The sequence below is a fragment of the Coregonus lavaretus genome, assembly GCF_964263955.1.
Source record: "Coregonus lavaretus genome assembly, chromosome: 25".
Classification (NCBI taxonomy): Eukaryota; Metazoa; Chordata; class Actinopteri; order Salmoniformes; family Salmonidae; genus Coregonus; species Coregonus lavaretus.
In genome coordinates this window covers 32668323-32691969 of record NC_140012.1, presented here as the reverse complement: position 1 = coordinate 32691969, position 23647 = coordinate 32668323, and the positions used below count along the sequence as shown (strand labels likewise).

General features: G+C 43.3%; 1 protein-coding gene across 1 annotated transcript in view; it reads right to left on the bottom strand.

Moving 5' to 3' along the window:
- LOC311100812 (tyrosine-protein kinase Mer-like) overlaps nucleotides 1–16762 on the bottom strand; it is a 48728-nt gene extending 31966 nt beyond the window's left edge. The window contains exons 1-5 of the mRNA XM_084141780.1: nucleotides 16444–16762; nucleotides 9820–10003; nucleotides 8422–8625; nucleotides 8061–8161; nucleotides 7667–7840 (exon numbers count right to left, since the gene is read on the bottom strand). Coding sequence (XP_083997906.1) covers nucleotides 7667–7840; nucleotides 8061–8161; nucleotides 8422–8625; nucleotides 9820–10003; nucleotides 16444–16528 — 748 coding nt within the window. The 5' untranslated portion in view covers nucleotides 16529–16762. The remainder of the gene's footprint in view (nucleotides 1–7666; nucleotides 7841–8060; nucleotides 8162–8421; nucleotides 8626–9819; nucleotides 10004–16443) is intronic.
- Between the last annotated feature and the right edge of the window lie 6885 nt (nucleotides 16763–23647).

The following is a 23647-nucleotide window of genomic DNA, read 5'->3' as shown; positions in this document are numbered from 1 at the left end:
CTGGCAACGTTCTTATCCCTTGCTTGCTAGCTAACCAACTACGGCTAATTTACAGTCGCGTCAAAAAGTGCAGCCAGAATAACAGCAAAGTAGCTGCATTTGCATTTGTTTAAGCTGTTTTCTAGTTAGATTTATTTGGATACATCCATAACAATGAGCTTATGATGCGCGACTTTGCCTGCTCACTGTTCAGTCAAAAGAAAGACAATCCATGACATTCATTTGAGCTGATTTTAATAAATTAAACCATACATTCTCTTTATTATCCACCACAGCTGAAAAAGCTATAGCTACTTATTGTATGTCACATTTATCTGTACATTCCCCTGGATGGTGCATTGGTTGAAATATCTGTCGGAGTCTGTGCTTCTACTTCTGCTGCCTTGCTTCAGCCTTTTGGGTGTTGATGGTGCTGCAGTGTTCTCTTTGCCACATCTGTCTCGTTAGGGTATGGAGCCTCTCACTCAGTTATCAAGGCAGTCAAACATTGACATTTTAAACAAGTGAGTTTCAAAAGTACTGAAGCTTACCTCCTAAGCCCATTATAAGGTCTACATAAATACCTACAAATCCTTTATAAACTAAAACCTTATGTTTTGGTAAAACTATGATCAAAGTTTTGACATCTCTCAAAGTCACATGATCTCTCTCATGTTTACTCAGAGTTACTAAATACTTCCAGCAGGATTGAAGCTGTTCAAAAAGACAAATAAACTAACCTCCCATTACAAACTGAGAGAGGCTGTAGACAAGCCAGCGTACGGTCACACACACACAGAGAGAGAGAGAGAGAGAGAGAGAGAGAGAGAGAGAGAGAGAGAGAGAGAGAGAGAGAGAGAGAGAGAGAGAGAGAGAGAGAGAGAGAGAGAGAGAGAGAGAGAGAGAGAGAGAGAGAGAGAGAGAGAGAGAGAGAGAGAGAGAGAGAGAGAGAGAGAGAGAGAGAGAGAGAGAGAGAGAGAGAGAGAGAGAGAGAGAGAGAGAGAGAGAGAGAGAGAGAGAGAGAGAGAGAGAGAGAGAGAGAGAGTTAGAGAGAGAGAGAGAGAAAGTAAGAGAGAGAAAGAGTTACTCAGTCTATGATACTGCTTTTATAGAGCAGAAAAGGCTTTTTTGGCAAACCAAAGTTTAAGTCTATTTCAGGCAACAGCGAAAGAGCCAAATCTAGTAAACAACAACCAAGCTTCCAGCTTCCCTTTCTAGAGAAGACATTGTGTGTAAGTCCCAAATGGCACCCCATTCCCTATATAGTGCATTACGTTTGACCAGAGTCCTATGGCCCTGGTGAAAAGTAATTCACTATAAAGGGAATGGGGTGCCATTTGGGACACATACAGAGAAGAAACAGCGTCTTTCAGAGGGCCTTTCAACTCACAGATCATTCAATAAGTACTAAAGAGTCCAAATAAAAAGACAACACACGAAGCAAAAGGTCAGACACTTGCTCTTCACACCCACTCCATTTATTGGTGGCGGTCCTAGACAACTCCTGCAGCTCAAAACAGAATCTCTTGAGACTTGCAAGTGACCATTCCAACTAAAAGGCTACCAACATTGAAACTGGTTTAGTGGATACCGGTAAATGCATAGCGAGAGTCAGTGGGCTGAAATGCATATAGAGAGTGAGTGGGCTGGAGTGAGCCAAAACTGTGTTCAAATACTATTTGAAATCTTTCAAATACTTTTAGCATTGCTTTAGTCTGCCTAGAGTTCCAAATGGACAGGGGTTTGCACTTTTGCGACTATTCTATTGGTTCCATTTAGTCAGGCAACCTCAATCAAGCCCAGATGTAGGATCTCTCTATAACCAGCGAGCCAAATGTATGATCTCTCTGTAACTAGCCCTGGAAGTATTGCATTGCGGTTCAAAGTCCAACAAACAGTGTGTAATTATCCGGTTTGGCAAGGTTCCATTCTATTTCTATGGTTCCATTCTACCAGGCTTTCACTGCTGAACTGACCTGGTTGCAGAACAACCTCATATAGCCCAGCATGAGACCCAAATGGCACTCTATTCTCTATATAGTGCACTACTTTTGACCAGGTTCCACTGGGTTGTGGTCAAAAGGAGTACACTTGGGGACACACATCTCAGATATTTTCTTCTGCTCTTTTTTATATCAATGCATCACATTTTGCCCCCGATTTCTTTTTCAATTTTCGACTGAAGTAGCCTATTCCATTCCATCTTTGAATAGACTGTAACATATTTGTTCCCTTTGTGCTCTGAGGAGATTGTGGGCATGTAATGTGGCCATGGTCTGACCCTGTACTGTGCCTCTGGGGACTAAGTTTGTAAATCATTATGTAACATGTATTGTTCTGGGAGAGAACAGTGGCTGACTGGACTTTAATATACAGAAAGGAAAATGGTCCGTATTTGAGGGAGGAAAGGCTACCCATAACAACAGTAAACTACCACCCTAGTAACAAAAGCTGAACAGGCCCAAACTTCAATCAGAATCAGAATCGAGTCAGAAAAGGAAAGGAAACTGATCAGTGTTAGTGGGAAGAAAGGCTACCCGTAACATCCAGAGATGTGGATGTAAGTAAACCCTGCCAGCCTGCAGCCAGGCAGTCCCCAGCCAGCTCCCCTTTAAATCCCCTCCCTGTAAAGCAGAGCGGGGTGGTGGGCCGTCCCGTGAATGAGGCCTTTGTCCAGGGAGCCATCCCCCGATCCGTCTATCTCCTCTACAACCCCCATCACACACACACACACGCTCACAACCCCAGCCACGTCACACACTAGGAAAAAGCACAACTCTGGCCTCTAACCCTTCACCTCCCAGCCAGTAGCCCCACAACTCACCACTGTGTCTAGACTACTAAAGGCCCCACCACTCACCACTGTGTCTAGACTACTAAAGGCCCCACAACTCACCACTGTGTCTGGACTACTAAAGGCCCCACAACTCACCACTGTGTCTAGACTACTAAAGGCCCCACAACTCACCACTGTGTCTAGACTACTAAAGGCCCCACAACTCACCACTGTGTCTAGACTACTAAAGGCCCCACAACTCACCACTGTGTCTAGACTACTAAAGGCCCCACAACTCACCACTGTGTCTAGACTACTAAAGGCCCCACAACTCACCACTGTGTCTAGACTACTAAAGGCCCCACAACTCACCACTGTGTCTAGACTACTAAAGGCCCCACAACTCACCACTGTGTCTGGACTACTAAAGGCCCCACAACTCACCACTGTGTCTGGACTACTAAAGGCCCCACAACTCACCACTGTGTCTAGACTACTAAAGGCCCCACAACTCACCACTGTATCTTTGAAAGACAGGGTCCTGAAAAAGGGAAGTTTATTTTTTTGCTGAGTTTATTTTCTCTGAGTTATGTTCACCAAGGGTGACAAAAAACTGTCCTAAATCAATTTAGAACTGGACCGGAGAGGCCAACCCACCTCTCCAGTCTGACCAGAGGGATATCGTGGTCAACAGTGTCGAATGCAGCACTTCAATCCAAGGATACAAGGACAGATAGCTGTTTGACATCTGTGTTGGCAATAAGATAATTTACCACTTTAACTAAGGCTGTCTTTGTGCTGTGGTGGGCACAAAAACCAGATTAGAATTTTTCAAAAATACAGTTGGCACTTTAAAAAATAATTTAGCTGTTTGAAAACAAATTTCTCAAGAATTTTGCTTAAGAATGGAAGGTTGGAGATTGGCCGAAAATTGCTAAGAGCTGATGAATATAAATTACTTTTCTTCAGAAGGGGTTTCACCATAGAAGTTTTTAGTGCAGTGAGGAAAGTGCCTGTGATTAACAATAGCTTGCACTTCTTCAGATATGCAATTAAAACAGTTTTGAAGAAGGTGGTGGGGACAGGAACGAGAAGGCAGGTGGAAGACTTAAGTTTGATATCACTTTCCTGAGCATGTCTGTGTCAACCAGGGAAAGTAACTCCATAGTGCCTTTGCGTGGTCTAAGGCACATATCATCAAACTTCTCATCAGGTCTTTCTTGACTGATACCCAGCCTAATGTTTGTTATCTTATCTCTGAAATATGCCACAAACTCATCACATTTAGATGTAGAGGAAAGTTCACATAGGTTTGCGGGGGTAGGATTTATCAGGCCATCAATTGTCGAGAAGAGCACTCTCGATTTATTCTGATTATTAGTGATCAAGTTAGAAACATTTCCCCATCTGGCATTTCTAATTGCCTTGTTATATATGCCAAGTTGCTTTCTCAGAATATTATAATGTCCTGCAACTTTGACTTTCTCCACTTCTACTCTGCAATTTCTCTTTAGTAGATTTGTTTCCTCAGTCATCCAAGGGGCTCTCCGTTTGGATGTGGCCCTTTTCAACCTTACTAGAGTTATGGCATCAATGGTTGCCCTTAATTTGCTATTAAAGTTATCAACTAAATCATCATAAGAAGAAGGCAGAATAGGTGATGGTGTATTGTTCATACACTCAATAAAATCTGTAGCAACTTCAGAGGTAAGAAGCGTTTCTTAATAATGTGTTCAGTATTACCCTGTGCTATGGGCAACAAAGGTAGTACAAAAATACACAGTGGTGATCAGATAAAGCAACATCAATAATAGAGGATATGTCTGAAGACAGCCATGTTTCAGTGAGTAATCATTATGAGGTAATTCATGAGAAAGGTTTTACTAGTGATTGCTATAACATTTAAAAGCGCCATATTCAATGCTCTGCCCCTGGGGCATCTGCCTCGAGGTAACCAATGGAATAACAACCAAATGATTAATGTTACAACAATGTTTTCTGACAGTCTCTAATCTATCAGAATGGTAGGATATGACAGTTTGTATAAACTCACTAGAAGGCGGAGTTAGAAGAACATAAATGAGCCTATTCACAATAGCCATAGTGCCATTTCTATAGGAGTTGATATGGTGTCCAAGTCCTCTGTTCCTTATTCTGACAGGGAGAACTGGAGCGCTACCAGACCCTGTTAGTGCTGGGTGATTTGAAAAGCCATAGTCAATCGATCAATAATATAATAATACACTTAGTAAAAATGTTCCTCTTTAATTTAGAATCTGTAGAAATTATGAGAACAGAAAGGTTCAGAACTTTTGTGAAACTTCACAGAACAGTTGAAAAAATAAGTTGGAAGTAGAAGTCTAAGAATTGTTGTCCATTAGTTTACTCCAATTAGAGGAGGGGTGGTAGGGTTAGGGGAAAATACAATTAAATATGGGTGATTGGAAATGATGCAAACAATTACATTGATAGAACCCATAATCTATATGCAATATTAAAGCTGATCTACCGGTAATTAAAGAATGCTTGGCCCCAGGGCACCAAGTAAATTAGCTGCTGTAAATTGCATAGAGCCAATGTTGTGTTTTCACATTGAAGAGAGGTGTTTGTCTGTGGGAGAACCTAAAGGAGGCATGTAACTTAAAGTTTTATGCTCACAACACTGCTCAAGCTTCAAGATATGTATTACTAATCATTAAGGCCCCTTTAGGTGTTTTGGAGCATTTCAATGATGCAGTCTCCACTCTGTCAGTCCAGGATTCAAATCATAACTAACTTAGCAAATATCCAGGCCAAAATGTTAAAGCTTTACTCAGTCTTTTTGACACGCAACACATGCCCATTCATCAAACCACACAAACCATTCTCCTTGCACAAAAAGCTTATCTTGACCCCTGACAGTATCAGATTCCTCCCCACCAAGACTAACTGAAAGGATCCATTTCCCCCAATAACCAACATGGTTATCTTAGATTACAGTCCACACATACAGACACACACACAGGCATTGTTAAAGCATGAGTGAGTCCGGTTGAAAGTGGTCAGCTATTCAGCAGTGTAACCCAGGGGGCCCACGGTGACAGTGGACATGGTGATTCATCTCTATGTGGTAGCAGGACAGAGAGGGAGAAAGGGGGGATAGTGCAGGGAGAGAGAGAGAGAGAGAGAGAGAGAGAGAGAGAGAGAGAGAGAGAGAGAGAGAGAGAGAGAGAGAGAGAGAGAGAGAGAGAGACTGTATGAAACACACAGAGACAAAAAGAGAGAGAGGAAAATGGAGAGCAGAAGGAGAGAGAAAGAGATGGGGGAAAGCGAGTGGGAGAGAGAGAAAGAGATGGGGGAAAGAGAGAGTGGGAGAGAGAGAAAGAGATGGGGGAAATAGAGAGTGGGAGAGAGAGAAAGAGATGGGGGAAAGAGAGAGTGGGAGAGAGAGAAAGAGATGGGGGAAAGAGAGAGTGGGAGAGAGAGAAAGAGATGGGGGAAATAGAGAGTGGGAGAGAGAGAAAGAGATGGGGGAAAGAGAGAGTGGGAGAGAGAGAAAGAGATGGGGGAAAGAGAGAGTGGGAGAGAGAGAAAGAGATGGGGGAAAGAGAGAGTGGGAGAGAGAGAGAGAGATGGGGGAAAGAGAGAGTGGGAGAGAGAGAAAGAGATGGGGGAAAGAGAGAGTGGGAGAGAGAGAAAGAGATGGGGGAAAGAGAGAGTGGGAGAGAGAGAAAGGGAGAAACAGACGCTGAGGCTGCAGATAGACTGACACCACAGTATTCAGACCTCCAACACATCTCTGCTACAGCTGAGTAGGACACAGCTCTGCACATTTTACACCGATCTCTCACACACACACACACACACACACACACACACACACACACACACACACACACACACACACAAACACTGACACGAATGTCCTTTACCATCTCTTCTGAATAACAAAATGTGCCAGACTGCCAGGACATTCAGTGATATGAGGAAACCGTATTCCCTCCATAAACCACAACACAAGTTCATCTTGGTCCTCCTACTCTCTTTCAGTCTTACTTTCTCTATATATCTCTATATATCTATCTCTATCTCTCTCTATATATATATTTTTTTCTTACATGAAACAATTAACTTTAATGAAATAACAAGGTAATTTACTTCAGATAAGGTGAAAAAATTGTTAATCAATAATATTCACACAGAACAAAACATTTCTCTTAATAGACCTATGCACTCATTTCCTTTAGGACTTGGGGGAAAAAACCCAACTCAACATTGCAAAACATAACATGACCTACATGTGGCGTTATAAAGGAGAGATTCAGGTGAGCTGCTAAGATCCCTATTCAATCAATGACCTGAATTCAAAGTTTAGAGAAATCGGCAAAGCGCGGAGTGGAATTCCACTTTCTTTCTTTTAAGAGGTTTTCTAGGCCTTAGGAGAGAGGCTAAGGGTGTGTCCCAAATAGCACCATATTCCATATGTAGTGCACCACTTTAGACCAGAGGCTCTGGTCAAAGGTAGTGCACTTTATAGGGAATAGGGTGCCATTTGTGATGCAAACTAAGATGATGGAGCAATAGAACAATACAATACACCTCCAGACTCTATGTGAAACCCAGAAAGAGGTACTGAGATAATATTGGCAGCCACAGTTCAATACTTCATATGAAAGCAAGAGATTGTATGTGCATATGTGTGTATGTGCATGTGCATGTGCATATGTGTGTATGTGCATGTGTGTGTGCATCTGTGTGCGCATGTCTACGCACGCGTGTGTGCTCATCTGTGCATGCGCCTGTGCGTGTGCCCGTGTGTGTGCATCTGTGTGCGCATGTCTACGCACACGTGTGTGCTCATCTGTGCATGCGCCTGTGCATGTGCCCGTGTGTGTGTGTGTGTGCGTGTGTGTGCGCGTGTCTCTCTCTCACCTGCTACAGTGTAGTTGCTGGGGGAGGGCGTAACGTACCCCATCTCAGACACTCCATTGCGTAGCCAGTGGATCATGATAGGATTCGGGGGACCCACCGCTTCACACGACAGGTTAAAGGGGCTGTTACGAGTTACGTTCCTGTCATCTGGTTGTCTGGTGAACGTTGGTAGACCTAAAAACACACACAGACAAACAGAGTACATGTTTGAGATCGACTACATTGCAGTCAGGCTATGCAGAATCCCCTTTCATCACAAATAACTACTTATTATGATCAGTGATTCTACGCCTCATCTTGCTCAAACTGATCCCCTAAAACACACAGTATATTGGAACCAGTCATGGAAAACCTTGTCATCCATTTAATGCACTCGTATGATGTTGGGACTCACCTTCGACCTGGATGCTGATAGGCTGGGACTCTATCACTTTGTCAAAGACTCTCAGTCTACAGCGGTAGTCCCCAGCGTCAGCTCTCTGCACACGAGTTATGCTGAGACACACAAGTAGTGGAAAAATTTAGCAACCAGACATTTCAGAACTTTTTCACCTGATTTATCATACTGATTCCACTCTCTGTGTCTTTTTGTGTTTGTTTTTCTATGCTCTGACGAAGGTCGATTGTGACCGAAAGCTTGGCAGTTTAACTTTAAAAAATGGCAAGGATCTAAGTATCCAAATGCTATTTTCTTCACGTGCTGTGTCTGCCAAGAATGTCCCCTGCTCCCACTCCAATGCTCCGGTCACAGTTACCTGACGGTGGACAGTAGGGTCATGATCCCGTTTGTGACGGTCTGTAGTTCATTGATGACCACCTGCAGGTTTTCAGCCAGCTCCATGTTGTTCTTCCTCCACAGCACGGTGAGGTCCAGGTTGGCGTCAGGGACGTCGATGGAGCAGTTGAACTTGGCCTCGTGGCCCTCGGATAGGTGCACTGACCCCACCGTGGGCTTGAACCTGGGTGGAATCAAATAGAATAGAATTGAGTTGAATTAAATGGAAGTTGAGTTGAGTTGAATGTTGTTGAATTTTACAGTTGCAACTGAAATATGAAATCAGTAAGATGTGCATTTGAACCTCAGAGGATAGCACATGCATTGATTAATACAAATACATATTTCCAAAGGGGTTCTGAATGGTAAAACAAATAACATCTACAGTGCTATGAAAAAGTATTTGCCCCCTTTCTAATTTTCTCTACTTTTGCATATGTGTGATACTGAATGTTATCAGATCTTCAACCAAAACCTAATATTAGATAAAGGGAACGTAAGTGAACAAATAACACAACAATTACATATTTATTTCATAAACAAAGTTATGCAACACCCAATTCCCCTGTGTGAAAAAGTAATTGCCCCCTTACACTCAATAACTGGTTGTGCCACCTTTAGCTGCATTGACTCCAACCAAATACTTCCTGTAGTTGTTGATCAGTCTCTCACGTCGCTGTGGAGGAATTTTGGCCCACTCTTCCATGCAGAACTGCTTTAACTCAGTGACGTGTGGGTTTTCAAGCATGAACTGCTCGTTTCAAGTCCTGCGACAACATCTCAATTGGGATTAGGTCTGGACTTTGACTAGGCAATTCCTGGAAGACTTGCCTTAATAGAAGGAACCATGAATTTTAAGAGGACTAGAGGCCTAGTCAAAGTCCAGACCTAATCCCAATTGAGATGTTGTGGCAGGACTTGAAACGAGCAGTTCATGCTTGAAAACCCACACGTCAGTGAGTTAAAGCAGTTCTGCATGGAAAAGTGGGCCAAAATTCCTAAACAGCGACGTGAAAGACTGATCAACAACTACAGGAAGCATTTGGTTGGAGTCATTGCAGCTAAAGGTGGCACAATCAGTTATTGAATGTAAGGGGGCAATTACTTTTTCACACAGGGGAATTGGGTGTTGCATAACTTTGTTTATGAAATAAATATGTAATTGTTGTGATATTTGTCCACTTATGTTCCCTTTATCTAATATTAGGTTTTGGTTGAAGATCTGATAACATTCAGTATCACAAATATGCAAAAGTAGAGAAAATTAGAAAGGGGGCAAATACTTTTTCATAGCACTGTACCTAATGATGATATTAAAAAGACAACAAGAAAAAGTTACAACCCCAACAATACAAACAAGTTATTGATAGATAGTAACCTCAGCTTCCTGATGTCGTTTTGGCTGAGCTGGACCCTCGGGGCATGGGCTGGTATGATGAGGGTCTCGGGGGGTACGGTGGGCTGGGGGGACCGACCCTGACGTCCTGGCATGCGGGGAGAGACACCGCCACGGCCAAGTCCTCCAGAGACACGGTAAACATAGGGACTCCCATGATGCTCAGCTGTATGTGAGCAGGAAGGGACGGTCATTTCCAAACGCCTGTTACAGTATTATAGAGCTTCTCTGTCATTTCTCCTACCTTAGATCAATAGTCAATACCTGTATATACTGCATTTCTCACAAAAACAAAAAACACCAAATAACTTCACAGGGGGATTGGAGAATAATCTGCAATTGAAACTAGTGTTTCAGTTCCCTACATTTACTCTTTTGCCCTCAGAGTTGGAACTACTCAAATGATTCAAGCCACCCTGATTAGCCTAACTCAAATGGAAACAAACTGTATTGAGACTGTATAGGAGGAGGTGGAACAGTTCATTTGTTAATTTGATATTCAATACCACTCTGCATTTGTTTCTCCCTCTCCCTGTCTAAGCAGAGGAATCTCCCAAATATCTGGAGTATTTCAGTAATATTCCAGGTCCTCCCTTGGATCTCAGCCAAGTGATATTCGTATAGCCTAATCCCAGATCTGTTTATCCTGTCTTGCCTAGACAGCAAAAAACTGATATGGGAGGAGCCAAATATTTGTATGGCCATATCCTAATAAAATCTCAAGACAGGCTACTGCCACTTAGCCAGGTCCCAGATCTGTTTTTGCTGTCTTGCAAACTCCTATGGTCATACTCAAGTTCAACAACCAGCACAGATCTAGGACCAGGCTAACCCTTACAACAACAAAAAAACATGAATAAAATCATGTGAAAAAAAACACCTTCCAATTTCACACGTGAACAAATCAAGTGAAAATGTTAATGTAAAAAAAACAAATACATTTATTTGTTGAGATTTTCAGTCAGAGACATGTAGTTTTCGGACACGTGTGAAGTTTCACATGTAAAAATTGTATATGTGCTTTTCCATCGTGATTTTTTTTTTGACCACGTGACAATTTTTGGGGGACATTTTTATTTTCACCACTTCCAGCTACATCTGGTCTCCCATCCAGGGACCAACCCTGCTTACCTTCTGAGGCAAACTAGCAGTGCTATGTTGCTAGTATGAATGTGCCAAAACTTGCAACTGGAAAAAAGGCAGCTAAGGCCAAGGTAACATAACCAAAGATAGGGAAAATTGCAGGAAAGAGGAAAGAGGGATGTGTTTTATTTAATAGCGTTATCCCCCCCAAAAATCACGTAAAACAATTTTTTTGCATTAATTTACAATTCATTTGTTCTCACATTTTGAAATGATTTCCTTGCAATATTTTGTTTTGCTATCAATACTTTGGGGTTTATGTTTTGCTTTCAATATAATTATTTTTGTTTGCAACATGTTAACATCATCTCATGTGAGGAGAATAACATTATTTCAACACCAGATTTTAAAGCTGCTAATTTGATTTTTACGTGATTGTTTTTCACATGTGAACATGAAATTCTACAGTTGAAGTCGGAAGTTTACATACACTTAGGTTGGAGACATTAAAACTTGTTTTTCAACCACTCCACAAATGTCTTGTTAACAAACTATAGTTTTGGCAAGTCGGTAAGGACATCTACTTTGTGAATGACACAAGTAATTTTTCCAACAATTGTTTACAGACAGATTATTTCACTGTATCACAATTCGAGTGGGTCAGAAGTTTTTCAACCACTCCACATACACTAAGTTGACTGTGCCTTTAAACAGCTTGGAAAATTCCAGAAAATGATGTCATGGCTTTAGAAGCTTCTGATAGGCTAATTGACATCATTTGAGTCAATTGGAGGTGTACCTGTGGATGTATTTCAAGGCCTACCTTCAAACTCAGTGCTTCTTTGCTTGACATCATGGGAAAATGAAATGAAATCAGCCAAGACCTCAGAAAAAAAATTGTAGACCTCCACAAGTCTGGTTCATCCTTGGGAGCAATTTCCAAACGCCTGAAGGTACCACGTTCATCTGTGCAAACAATAGTATGCAAGTATAAACACCATGGGACCACGCAGCCGTCATACCGCTCAGGAAGGAGACGCTTTCTGTCTCCTAGAGATGAACGTACTTTGGTGCGAAAAGTGCAAATCAATCCCAGAACAACAGCAAAGGACCTTGTGAAGATGCTGGAGGAAACAGGTACAAAAGTATCCATATCCACAGTAAAGGAGTCCTATATCGACATAACCTGAAAGGCCGCTCAGCAAGGAAGAAGCCACTGCTCCAAAACCGCCATAAAAAGCCAGACTACGGTTTGCAACTGCACATGGGGACAAATATCGTACTTTTTGGAGAAATGTCCTCTGGTCTGATGAAACAAAAATAGAACTGTTTGGCCATAATGACCATCGTTATGTTTGGAGGAAAAAGGGGGTTGCTTGCAAGCCGAAGAACACCATCCCAACTGAGAAGCACGGGGTGGCAGCATCATGCTGTAGGGGTGCTTTGCTGCAGGAGGGACTGGTGCACTTCACAAAATAGATGGCATCATGATGAAGGAAAATTATGTGGATATATTGAAGCAACATCTCAAGACATCAGTTAGGAAGTTAAAGCTTGGTCGCAAATGGGTCTTCCAAATGGACAATGACCCCAAGCATACTTCCAAAGTTGTGGCGAAATGGCTTAAGGACAACAAAGTCATGGTACTGGAGTGGCCATCACAATGACAAGACCTCAATCCTATAGAAAATGTGTAGGCAGAACTGAAAAAGCGTGTGCGAGCAAGGAGGCCTACAAACCTGACTCAGTTACACCAGCTCGGTCAGGAGGAATGGGCCAAAATTCACCCAACTTATTGTGGGAAGCTTGTGGAAGGCTATCCGAAACGTTTGACCCAAGTTAAACAATTTAAAGGCAATGCTACCAAATACTAATTGAGTGTATGTAAACTTCTGACCCACTGGGAATGTGATGAAAGAAATTAAAGCTGAAATAAATTATTCTCTCTACTATTATTGTCACGAACTCTGATGCGGATGTGGTGCGAATCAATAGCAGGACACAGGAGCTCAGGTAATCCAGACTTTACTAAGAAATCCAAAAATCATAACACGGGTCAAACAACCCGGAGGCGAAACATACGCCACAGTGCGTAAAACACTCCCAAACCGAACTGCGCACGAACAATAGTGCGACGGTAAAACAAAGAGAGTCTAGCAAACAGCACTGCACCAAACGACAGGAAAACAATTACACACAACACATGACAAACAAATGGAACTATATATATGGTACATAATCACACTAACAGGGAACAGGTGCACAACAACTAGACAAAACCAAACGAACATCGAAAACATCCAACGGTGGCAGCTAGTACTCCGGAGACGACGACCGCCGAAGCCTGCCCGAGCAAGGAGGAGGAGCAGCCTCGGCCGAAACCGTGACAATTATTCAGACATTTCACATTCTTAAAATAAAGTGGTGATCCTAACTGACCAAAGACAGGGACTTTTTACTAAGATTAAATGTCAGGAATTGTGAAAAACCGAGTTTAAACGTATTTGGCTAAGGTGTATGTAAACTTCCGACTTCAACTGTATATGTCAAAGTGAGATTCACATGTGAAAGTGTTACATTTAGCAGACGCTCTTATCCAGAGCGACTTACATGAGCAATTAGGGTTAAGTGCCTTGCTCAAGGGCACATCGACAGATTTTTCACCTAGTCGGCTCGGGGATTAGAACCAGCGACCTTTCGGTCGCTAAGCTACCTGCCGCCGAAACTGCATATCCAATTTTCACATGTGAAAGTTTTTAACATGTGAAACAACAATTTCCTCGCATGTGAAAAGGTGGTGTTAACATGTGAACTCTAAATTTATACATGTGAATATATGGTTTCATGTGTGAAATTTAAGCTCATAAAAACTTTTTTTAAGGGAACTGACACCAGCTTTCACTGGGACAGAGAGGAAGGAGGAAATACCAGCAGTTCAGAGTTTAAATAATCTGTTATCAGAGGAAGCAAACTGTTCTGCCTCCCTGGAAGCAATGGTCCACTGTGTTAGTAACAGGCCAAACCTGTTCTCTCACTTCTCCTCTACACACACAGTGTCATAGGCTACATACCCTACATATACCTAGAGAAGGGGGTGAAAATAGATACAGTAGAGTATCACAATATTATTTTTGTAGATTTTATATTGATACTGTGAGTCCAATAATCGATTTGTAAAAATAGAAGATAATAATAATATATATATATATATATATATATATATATATATATATATATATATATATATATATATATATATATATATATATATATATATATTTATATTTATTTATATATTTTTGCTAGGTATTTAATGTTAGCTAGCGCTAGTTGGGTGTACCTGCGCCAAACCTCTGGTATATTTCTCATCCTATAGCTCAGGGGTACTCAACTCTTACCCTACAAGGTCCAGAGCCTGCTGGTTTTCGGTTCTACCTGATAACTACTGTGTATACATGTTAAACATGAGAGGAGGAGAATAAAAGAGGGATTCATCTATTCAGCACTGCACAAACTCCTTACCATAGGTCCCTAGACGAGTCAAGCAGACATCACAGATTAGCAAAACCCTTAACAATACATCAAAACACTACACTGCAGTGGAACAGAAACTGCACATTGGAATGTAGGGGTGCCCTACAGGTTTGTGCATTCCAAGTAACTGGTCAGACTTAGAATCCTTCAGAAGTTGCACTGGATGCTTCAGGGAAGTCATATAAACTCCAGAATCCAGGCCATTTGTAATCACTACCACCTGGATTTGGCCTTATAAAAGCCTGACAAGCACATACTGCAGGCTGGGATTAAAGATACACTCTGTAGGATGATGTAATACCATCAAAGATTGGGCTGGGCCCGTACAAAAACATAAACAAATGGATCCGAAGATATTTCCACATGCAAATAGCACTGGATTTCTAAACACAGCAAAAAAAGAAACGTCCCTTTTTCAGGACCCTGTCGTTCAAAGATCATTTGTAAAAATCCAAATAACTTCACAGATCTTCATTGTAAAGTGTTTAAACACGGTTTCCCATGCTTGTTCAATGAACCATAAACAATTTAAGAACATGCACCTGTGGAACAGTCGTTAAGACACTAACAGCTTACAGACAGTAGGCAATTAAGGTCACAGTTATGAAAACTTAGGACACTTAGGCCTTTCTACTGACTCTGAAAAACACCAAAAGAAAGATGTCCAGGGTCCCTGCTCATCTGCGTGAACGTGCCTTAGGCATGCTGCAAGGAGGCATGAGGACTGCAGATGTGGTCAGGGCAATAAATTGCAATGTCCATACTGTGAGACGCCTAAGACCGCGCTACAGGGAGACAGGACGGACAGCTGATCGTCCTCGCAGTGGCAGATCACGTGTAACAACACCTGCACAGGATCGGTACATCCGAACATCACACCTGCGGGACAGGTACAGGATGGCAACAACAACTGCCCGAGTTACACCAGGAACGCACAATCCCTCCATCAGTGCTCAGACTGTCCGCAATAGGCTGAGAGAGGCTGGACTGAGGGCTTGTAGGCCTGTTGTAAGGCAGGTCCTCACCAGACATCACCGGCAACAACGTCGCCTATGGGCACAAACCCACCGTCGCTGGACCAGACAGGACTGGCAAAAAGTGCTCTTCACTGACGAGTCGTGGTTTTGTCTCACCAGGGGTGATGGTCGGATTCGCATTTATCGTCGAAGGAATGAGCGTTACACCGAGGCCTGTACTCTGGAGCGGGATCGATTTGGAGGTGGAGGGTCCCCCAGAAATGTCCAGGAACTTGCAGGTGCCTTGGTGGAAGAGTGGGGTAACATCTCACAGCAAGAACTGGCAAATCTGGTGCAGTCCATGAGGAGGAGATGCACTGCAGTACTTAATGCAGCTGGTGGCCACAGATACTGACAGTTACTTTTTGACCCCCCCTTTGTTCAGGGACACATTATTCAATTTCTGTTAGTCACATGTCTGTGGAACTTGTTCAGTTTATGTATCAGTTGTTGAATCTTGTTATGTTCATACAAATATTTACATATGTTAAGTTTGCTGAAAATAAACGCAGTTGACAGTGAGAGGACGTTTTTTTTGCTGAGTTTATAAGCCTATTTTGAAGTGTTCAAGGTATTTGATGAGAACAACTTTACTTTTGTCCAATGAAAACCACAACATAAACAATTGAGTACTGGGGGTTTATTTTTAAGGTAATAAACAAGTACTTGTAAAAGTATTTGTTGGAAGCCTACTAATTAGCCTAATTTTGAGACCCTTTGTAACCCTCACTAAGGATACATGTAAATGTGTGTTTCAAATGTTTTACCAAATACATGTTCACAAGAAATCACTCTATGGAATTTACAATCGACCAAATCTTAAACTCAAGTTTCAAAATGACCAAATATGAAACATCGACAATGAATTGCTTGAAAAACAGAAGTTGATTTCCATCAAAGACATAATGAACTTTTGACAGAAAAAGTTGTTCAAAGCCCTTCAAACCCCAACAATTGTTACATTGCAACTTACCACTGGCCAGATTCCCCCAAATTATGCCAACACTGGTAGTAAGTAAAATAGTCCATAGATTGATCGTAGTCGACTTTTTCGCCATAGTAAATAGTGTGCAGCGCGCAGACAATAGGATTTTATCCGCTACCAACTCCTCTCCAATAAAAATGAAAAGTATCCAATTATTTTCTAGAAGTCGTATTGGAAGGATCTGACACGTTAACACAAGTAGTTATCATTATCATTTCTCAACATCATTGAATAACACTGAAACTTATTTTGCTCTAGAATCCACTTTTAAAACAGCTGTTTTCGTCCGTATTAGAACCTCACTAGTATTCTGCCAGCAGCACAAACGATGACGCCATATCGAATGGTAAGGCCAAAACCTTCAAAATAAAGGACAGTATTATGAAACAACAATGCAATTTTTACATTTACGTCATTTAGCAGACGCTCTTATCCAGATTGACTTACAGTTAGTGAGTGCATAAATTTTTTCATGCTGGCCCCCCGTGGGAAATGAACCCACAACCCTGGCGTTGCAAGCACCATGCTCTACCAACTGAGCTACATGGGGCTAACTCACTCAAAAGATATTGCATTTTAATCAATGGCCACTTTTATTATGCCAACAAGAAATGTATGAAAACAAATAAAAAATATGGTTTTCTATATATATATTTAAGACCAATAATGAAAAAATGCTATGTTATGTTGAGAATATTGGGCTGTAGAGAGAAAACTTTTCTACCTGTCTCAGCTAAAGTGGGGTGGGAAATACTCAGTAGGGTTTCTACTAACCAAATATGTGTCGTTTTGGAGGGGGACTGTGTTATAGACACATGCATTTAGTCATGCATGTTATATTCATTACAAAACCATAAATGAATGTACTGTTGCTGTGTTGAATGTCAGTTGGAAAGAAAAAACACTGTAACACTTTTTGTTGCTTACCCTGTTTGCTTCCAGTGTGAAATAAAATTACGTTCCATACTAGACTTCCATGCACTCTTGCCTTGCTCTGATGGAGGTGCCAAATATCGATTATTAGCAGTTGATTAGTCGAGAAGCCAACTGCTTCAAAGACAATGTAAATATTGATGGCGTGGCATACCTAATAACGACCTAGATGAACCTAATGGTGATGGTAATACCTGCACCTTTACACATTTAAATCAGCCCAAGGCCAGCCTTGACATGAGCCAAAAAATGCATCAGGTCAGTCACTTTGCCTGGCAAATAAAATACTTTTGAGGCAGTATCCAAGAAAAATCATGTTGCGATATGTTTATATCACCCCAGTTATGCATAGCCTTACAAGGATTTTCTTGAACCCACCTTGGTCGCAATTAATCCAAAGGTTCGTTTCTTGGACTTGGGTTTTGGACTGATTCATGGATCATATAGCCCATCTCTCCAAATTGTCATTTGTGAGAAAATACAAGTGATTATTACTTGGCCTTTGTCTTATTAGAAGTCCTGTCTTATTTACTTATTCTCTAAAGCAGTCTTATTAGGTCTCTAAAGCAATCTTATTAGAGGGCAATGTGTATACTTTGTCACAATGGCATACAAGAGTACGTTTTATATGAGTTATCAGTATCAAGGCTCAGGATAAGACCCAGATGCAGACAGTTCGAAATATCAAACGTTTATTGACAAAAACAGTGGGCAAGCAAACGACAGCTCAAGGGCAGGCAGAGGTCAGTAATCCAGAGTCCGAAAGGTAAAGAAACGGCAGGCAGGCTCAGGGTTGGGGCAGGCAAAGGTCGGTAATCCAGAACAGTGTCACAAGGTAAAGAACGGCAGGCAGGGTCAGGGCAGGCAGAATGGTCAAAACCAGGAAAAAAGGGACTAGAGCAAACCAAGAGTGCGGGTAAGCTTGACGAGACAAGACGAACTGGCAACAGACAAACAGAAAACACTGGTATAAATACACAGGGGATAATGGGGACAAATGGGAGACACCTGGTGGGGAGTGGAGACAAGCACAAGACAGGTGAAACCGATCAGGGTGTGACAATCAGAGAGAAAATGACTACGTAATACATTTAACACTCTACAGAAAATGCCTTTGCAAGCGTTACTATACTGTGTACTAATAGACTGGTTAATATTCATAACATTTAACTTATAAATAAATGAGATTTTCATTTTAATAAAAAACGTATTTTGTGTTTCTTTTGTGGTTGTTGAGCGCATATTAATTTCAGTACCAGGTCCTTTAAAGCTGTGTTGCTGGATATGTATGAGTCCCCCTCCAAAACGATACATATTTACTATTACAGTGTATTGGGGGCTATGGAGGGGGCGGAGTGAAAAGCCATCAGCAGGCCGCGCTACACAGTCCCCTTCTAAAACTAACCAATAGAGACCCTACTAAATATTTTCCACCCCACTTTAGCTGAGACATGTAGAAAAGTTTTCACTCTACAAGCCAATATGTATCCCATGTACAGTCTATTACAGTGTATTGCATAGGGGGCTAGGTATGTACAGAGTATGTACGACACGGTCCCCCTACAAAACAACACATATCTAAATAATACAATATTTAAATTAATACATGTCAAATTATCCATTTTTTTAAGGTGCTTGTAATGCTTTGAAAAACTGTTGTACTGCACTAGAGTGCGAAAAAATAAATAGATATTCCCAGATTTGAGCAATTCTTTGCAGGCGGACTCTTATTTTGAAAAAGAACATTTGCGTTCGCACTGCCACATAATATCCTGCTGCTTGGAGAACAATAATAAACTCCATGATCGGAAATCACATTTCTCTGACAACTATGTGCTACTATTCTGCCAGCAGCACAAATTATGACGTGTTGTTGTATGGTAATGAGAAAACCTTCAAAATAAAAGTCCACGTTTCAAAACATTTAAACGTCAATAACTTGTAATCAATGGCCATTGTTATGGTGCTTATAAGCAAATGCAAGAAGATATTCATTAAATAAATCAGAAATATGTTTAAAAAAACATTTTTATAGACCACTATCGAAAACTACAATGTTCAGACTGGTATATTCACAATATTGGGCTGTATTCTTTGTGCCAATGTAAAAGTGGCATTGGGAGTAGTAAGTAGGGTCTGTAGAATCTACCACAATTTAATGCTCTATGTTATTGCCTAAGTTGTTGGGAAAGTGGTCACATTTTCAGTTGTGTGGGTTCTACAATCCTGCCGAGTTGCATGAAATTTGACAAATCGGTAATGGTCGTTATAGCCCTAAGTGGACTGGCCATCTTGGAACACAACAACTATTCCTTCACAATCTGTCTTTAAACTAGTGTAGAGGCCGTGTCCGAAATCTGTCTTGCCTTTTACTTACTAAAACTACATACTGTGTACTAATTGTACTACATAATATTTACAACATACTGTATAGGAAAAAAAGTTATAGGACCGGTGCTAGGCGCTGATTCAGCATTTTGAGGTCTTAGCACAAGGCCAGCGGCCAACAATGTTCTGTTTAGTCTTTACTGCAGTGGGCTAAATCAGGGTCACGCAGAGTGTTTCTTGGCAGTCTTAAACAAATCTAGTTTGAAACAAAAGTATACGCCTCACACACATGGGCTTAAAAAAAGAAGACGCCTGTACCACGTCAGAAATAGAGTTGAAATGTATTACATTTTGAGTTTTCATCCCAATATTACACATTATATACAGTGGGGAGAACAAGTATTTGATACACAGACGATTTTGCAGGTTTTCCTACTTACAAAGCCTGTAGAGGTCTGTAATTTTTATCATAGGTACACTTCAACTGTGAGAGACGGAATCTAAAACAAAAATCCAGAAAATCACATTGTATGATTTTTAAGTAATTAATTTGCATTTTATTGCATGACATAAGTATTTGATCACCTACCAACCAGTAAGAATTCTGGCTCTCACAGACCTGTTAGTTTTTCTTTAAGAAGCCCTCCTGTTCTCCACTCATTACCTGTATTAACTGCACCTGTTTGAACTCGTTGCCTGTATAAAAGACACCTGTCCACACACGCAATCAAACAGACTCCAACCTCTCCACAATGGCCAAGACCAGAGAGCTGTGTAAGGACATCAGGGATAAAATTGTAGACCTGCACAAGGCTGGGATGGGCTACAGGACAATAGGCAAGCAGCTTGGTGAGGAGGCAACAACTGTTGGCGCAATTATTAGAAAATGGAAGAAGTTCAAGATGACGGTCGATCACCCTCGGTCTGGGGCTCCATGCAAGATCTCACCTCGTGGGGCATCAATGATCATGAGGAAGGTGAGGGATCAGCCCAGAACTACACGGCAGGACCTGGTCAATGACATGAAGAGAGCTGGGACCACAGTCTCAAAGAAAACCATTTGTCACGGGTTACAAAGCCAGAACCCAGAAGCAGACCAGGACAAGGTGAGTTGAAACGAAGGTGAGTATTTATTAAACAGATTCAAAAACGATGCTGAATAATCCAGGGAACAGAGCGGGCGGCGGAGATGAGTTGGTGGGGGTGCAGTGGCAGGTCCAACACTGGCTCGGCAGCCGCCGACCACACGGCAGGGGTTGGGTGAAGGTTCCGGGTGAGTGACTGCAGAAAGAACAAAACGGAGGTAAGTACACAGCAAGCCAATAAGGTGCAAAACAACAAAACTAACGCTAGAAGCTCCAAGGCAGATACTCTGACAAACATACTGTTCATGGCTAACGATCCGGCAGGGAATGGATGTCAGGTCAGAGCTTATGAAGGTGAAGATCAGGACCAGGTGTGCAGATCGCTGATGAGATGCAGGTGCGGTTAATTGGGAGCTCTCCCGCCTAGCAACGTCGCCCGGCAACCAGGCAGGGAGCGTTCAAGAACCCTCAGGAACTTGGAGATTCCGAGCGGAAAAATGGCAACACAGGCAGGAACCGACTCAGGATGCAGGGTTCATGACAGTACCCCCCCTCCGACGAACGCCACCGGGCGGACTACCCGGAGCGCCAGGATGGAGGCGGTAGAAGTCACGAAGGAGGTCAGCATCAAGGATCTGTCGCCGAGGGATCCAACTCCTCTCTTCAGGACCATACCCCTCCCAGTCCACGAGATACTGGAAACCCCGGCCCCGCCGTCTGGAATCCATAATGCGTCGCACCGTGTAGGCAGGACCACCTCCGATCATCCGAGGGGGAGGAGGAGGAGGCGGAGGGGGCAACAGAGGACTGAGGAGAACAGGCTTGAGGCAGGAGACATGAAAGGTGGGATGGACTCTGAGCGTTCTCGGTAACTTGAGTCGAACTGCAACAGGATTGATCACCTTCTCCACCACAAACGGACCAATGAACTTCGGTGACAGTTTCCTAGACTCAGTCCGTAGAGGAAGATCCCGTGTGGCCAACCAGACCCTATCTCCGATGGTATAGGTGGGAGCGGGAATCCGGCGACGATTCGCCTGGAGCTGATACCGGTCAGAAACTCTAAGGAGGGCCTTTCTGGCCCGATGCCAGGTCCGGTGGCAACGACGAATGTGGGCCTGAACAGAGGGCACTGAGAGATCCTTCTCCTGAGAAGGAAACAAGGGAGGTTGGTAGCCATACAGGCACTGGAAGGGAGACATCCCAGTGGCAGATGTAGGGAGAGTATTGTGGGCATACTCAACCCAAGGCAACTGAGAGACCCAGGAGGTGGGGTTGGAGGAGACCAGGCAGCGTAGCGTGGATTCCATCTTCTGGTTGGCTCTCTCCGCCTGACCATTAGATTGGGGGTGAAAACCAGATGTGAGACTGACTGTAGCTCCAATGGCCAAACAGAAGGACTTCCAGACAGCAGAGGTAAACTGAGGACCACGGTCGGAAACGATGTCACTGGGCAACCCGTGGACCCTGAATACCTCCCTAACCAGGATCTCGGACGTCTCAGAGGCAGAGGGAAGCTTGGAAATGGGCACAAAGTGGGCGAACTTGCTGAATCTGTCCACGATAGTCAGAACGACCGTGTTCCCCTCAGAAGAGGGCAACCCAGTGACAAAGTCCAGGGCCAGATGCGACCATGGTCGCCGGGGAATAGGAAGAGGGTGAAGTAATCCAGAGCGGGGCCGATTGGCACTCTTATTCTGCGCACACACTGGGCAGGCAGCAACAAACCTCCGAGTATCCTCTCCCATGGCAGGCCACCAAAATCGTCTGCGAAGTAACGCCATCGTCCGAGCCACGCCAGGGTGACAAGCCATCTTGCTGGCGTGGGACCATTGGAGGACAGCAGAACGAACCGACTCAGGCACAAACAACCGACCGGGTGGACCGTTACCGGGACCGGGCTGCGTCCGAAGGGCCGCCATAACCGCCTCCTCAATCTTCCACATAACTGCTCCCACGACACAGTTCCGGGGAAGAATCGTCTCGGTCTTGGCCCCACTCTCCTCCGTCTTGGAGAACATCCGGGACAAGGCGTCCGCCTTGCCGTTCTTAGATCCAGGTCGGAACGTCAGGGAAAAATTAAAGCGTCCGAAAAACAAAGACCACCTGGCCTGACGGGAGTTGAGACGTCTAGCCGATTGCACGTAAGCAAGATTCTTGTGGTCAGTCCAGACAATAAACGGTTGCTCCGCCCCCTCCAGCCAGTGGCGCCACTCCTCCAAGGCAAGCTTCACCGCGAGAAGCTCCCGGTTACCCACATCGTAGTTCCTCTCCGCAGACGAAAGACGACGAGAGTAGTAGGCGCAGGGATGGAGTTTACCGTCAGTGGAGCATCGCTGGGACAGGATGGCGCCAACCCCCACATCAGACGCATCCACTTCAACGACGAACTGACGGGCCGTGTCAGGTTGAGAGAGAATCGGTGCGTTGGTGAATCGCCTCTTCAAATCCAGGAACGCTCGATCCGCCTCCGGATTCCAATTGAAGGTCCTGGTACTGGAAGTCAGGACAGTTAACGGAGCGGCCACACGGCTGTAATCCCGGATGAATCTGCGTTAGAAATTCGCAAACCCCAGAAACCTCTGGAGCTGCAATCTCGTACCGGGCTGGGCCCATTCCAGAACCGCCCTAACCTTCTCCTGGTCCATCCTAATCTCTCCCCTGGAGATGATGTACCCGAGGAAGGATGTAGTGTGGGCGTGAAATTCGCACTTCTCGGCCTTCACGAACAGGCGATTCTCCAACAACCGCTGCAGAACCTGCCTGACATGCTGGACGTGGTTGGAAGGTTCCTTCGAGAAGATCAGAATGTCATCCAGGTAAACAAACACAAAGAGACCGATCAT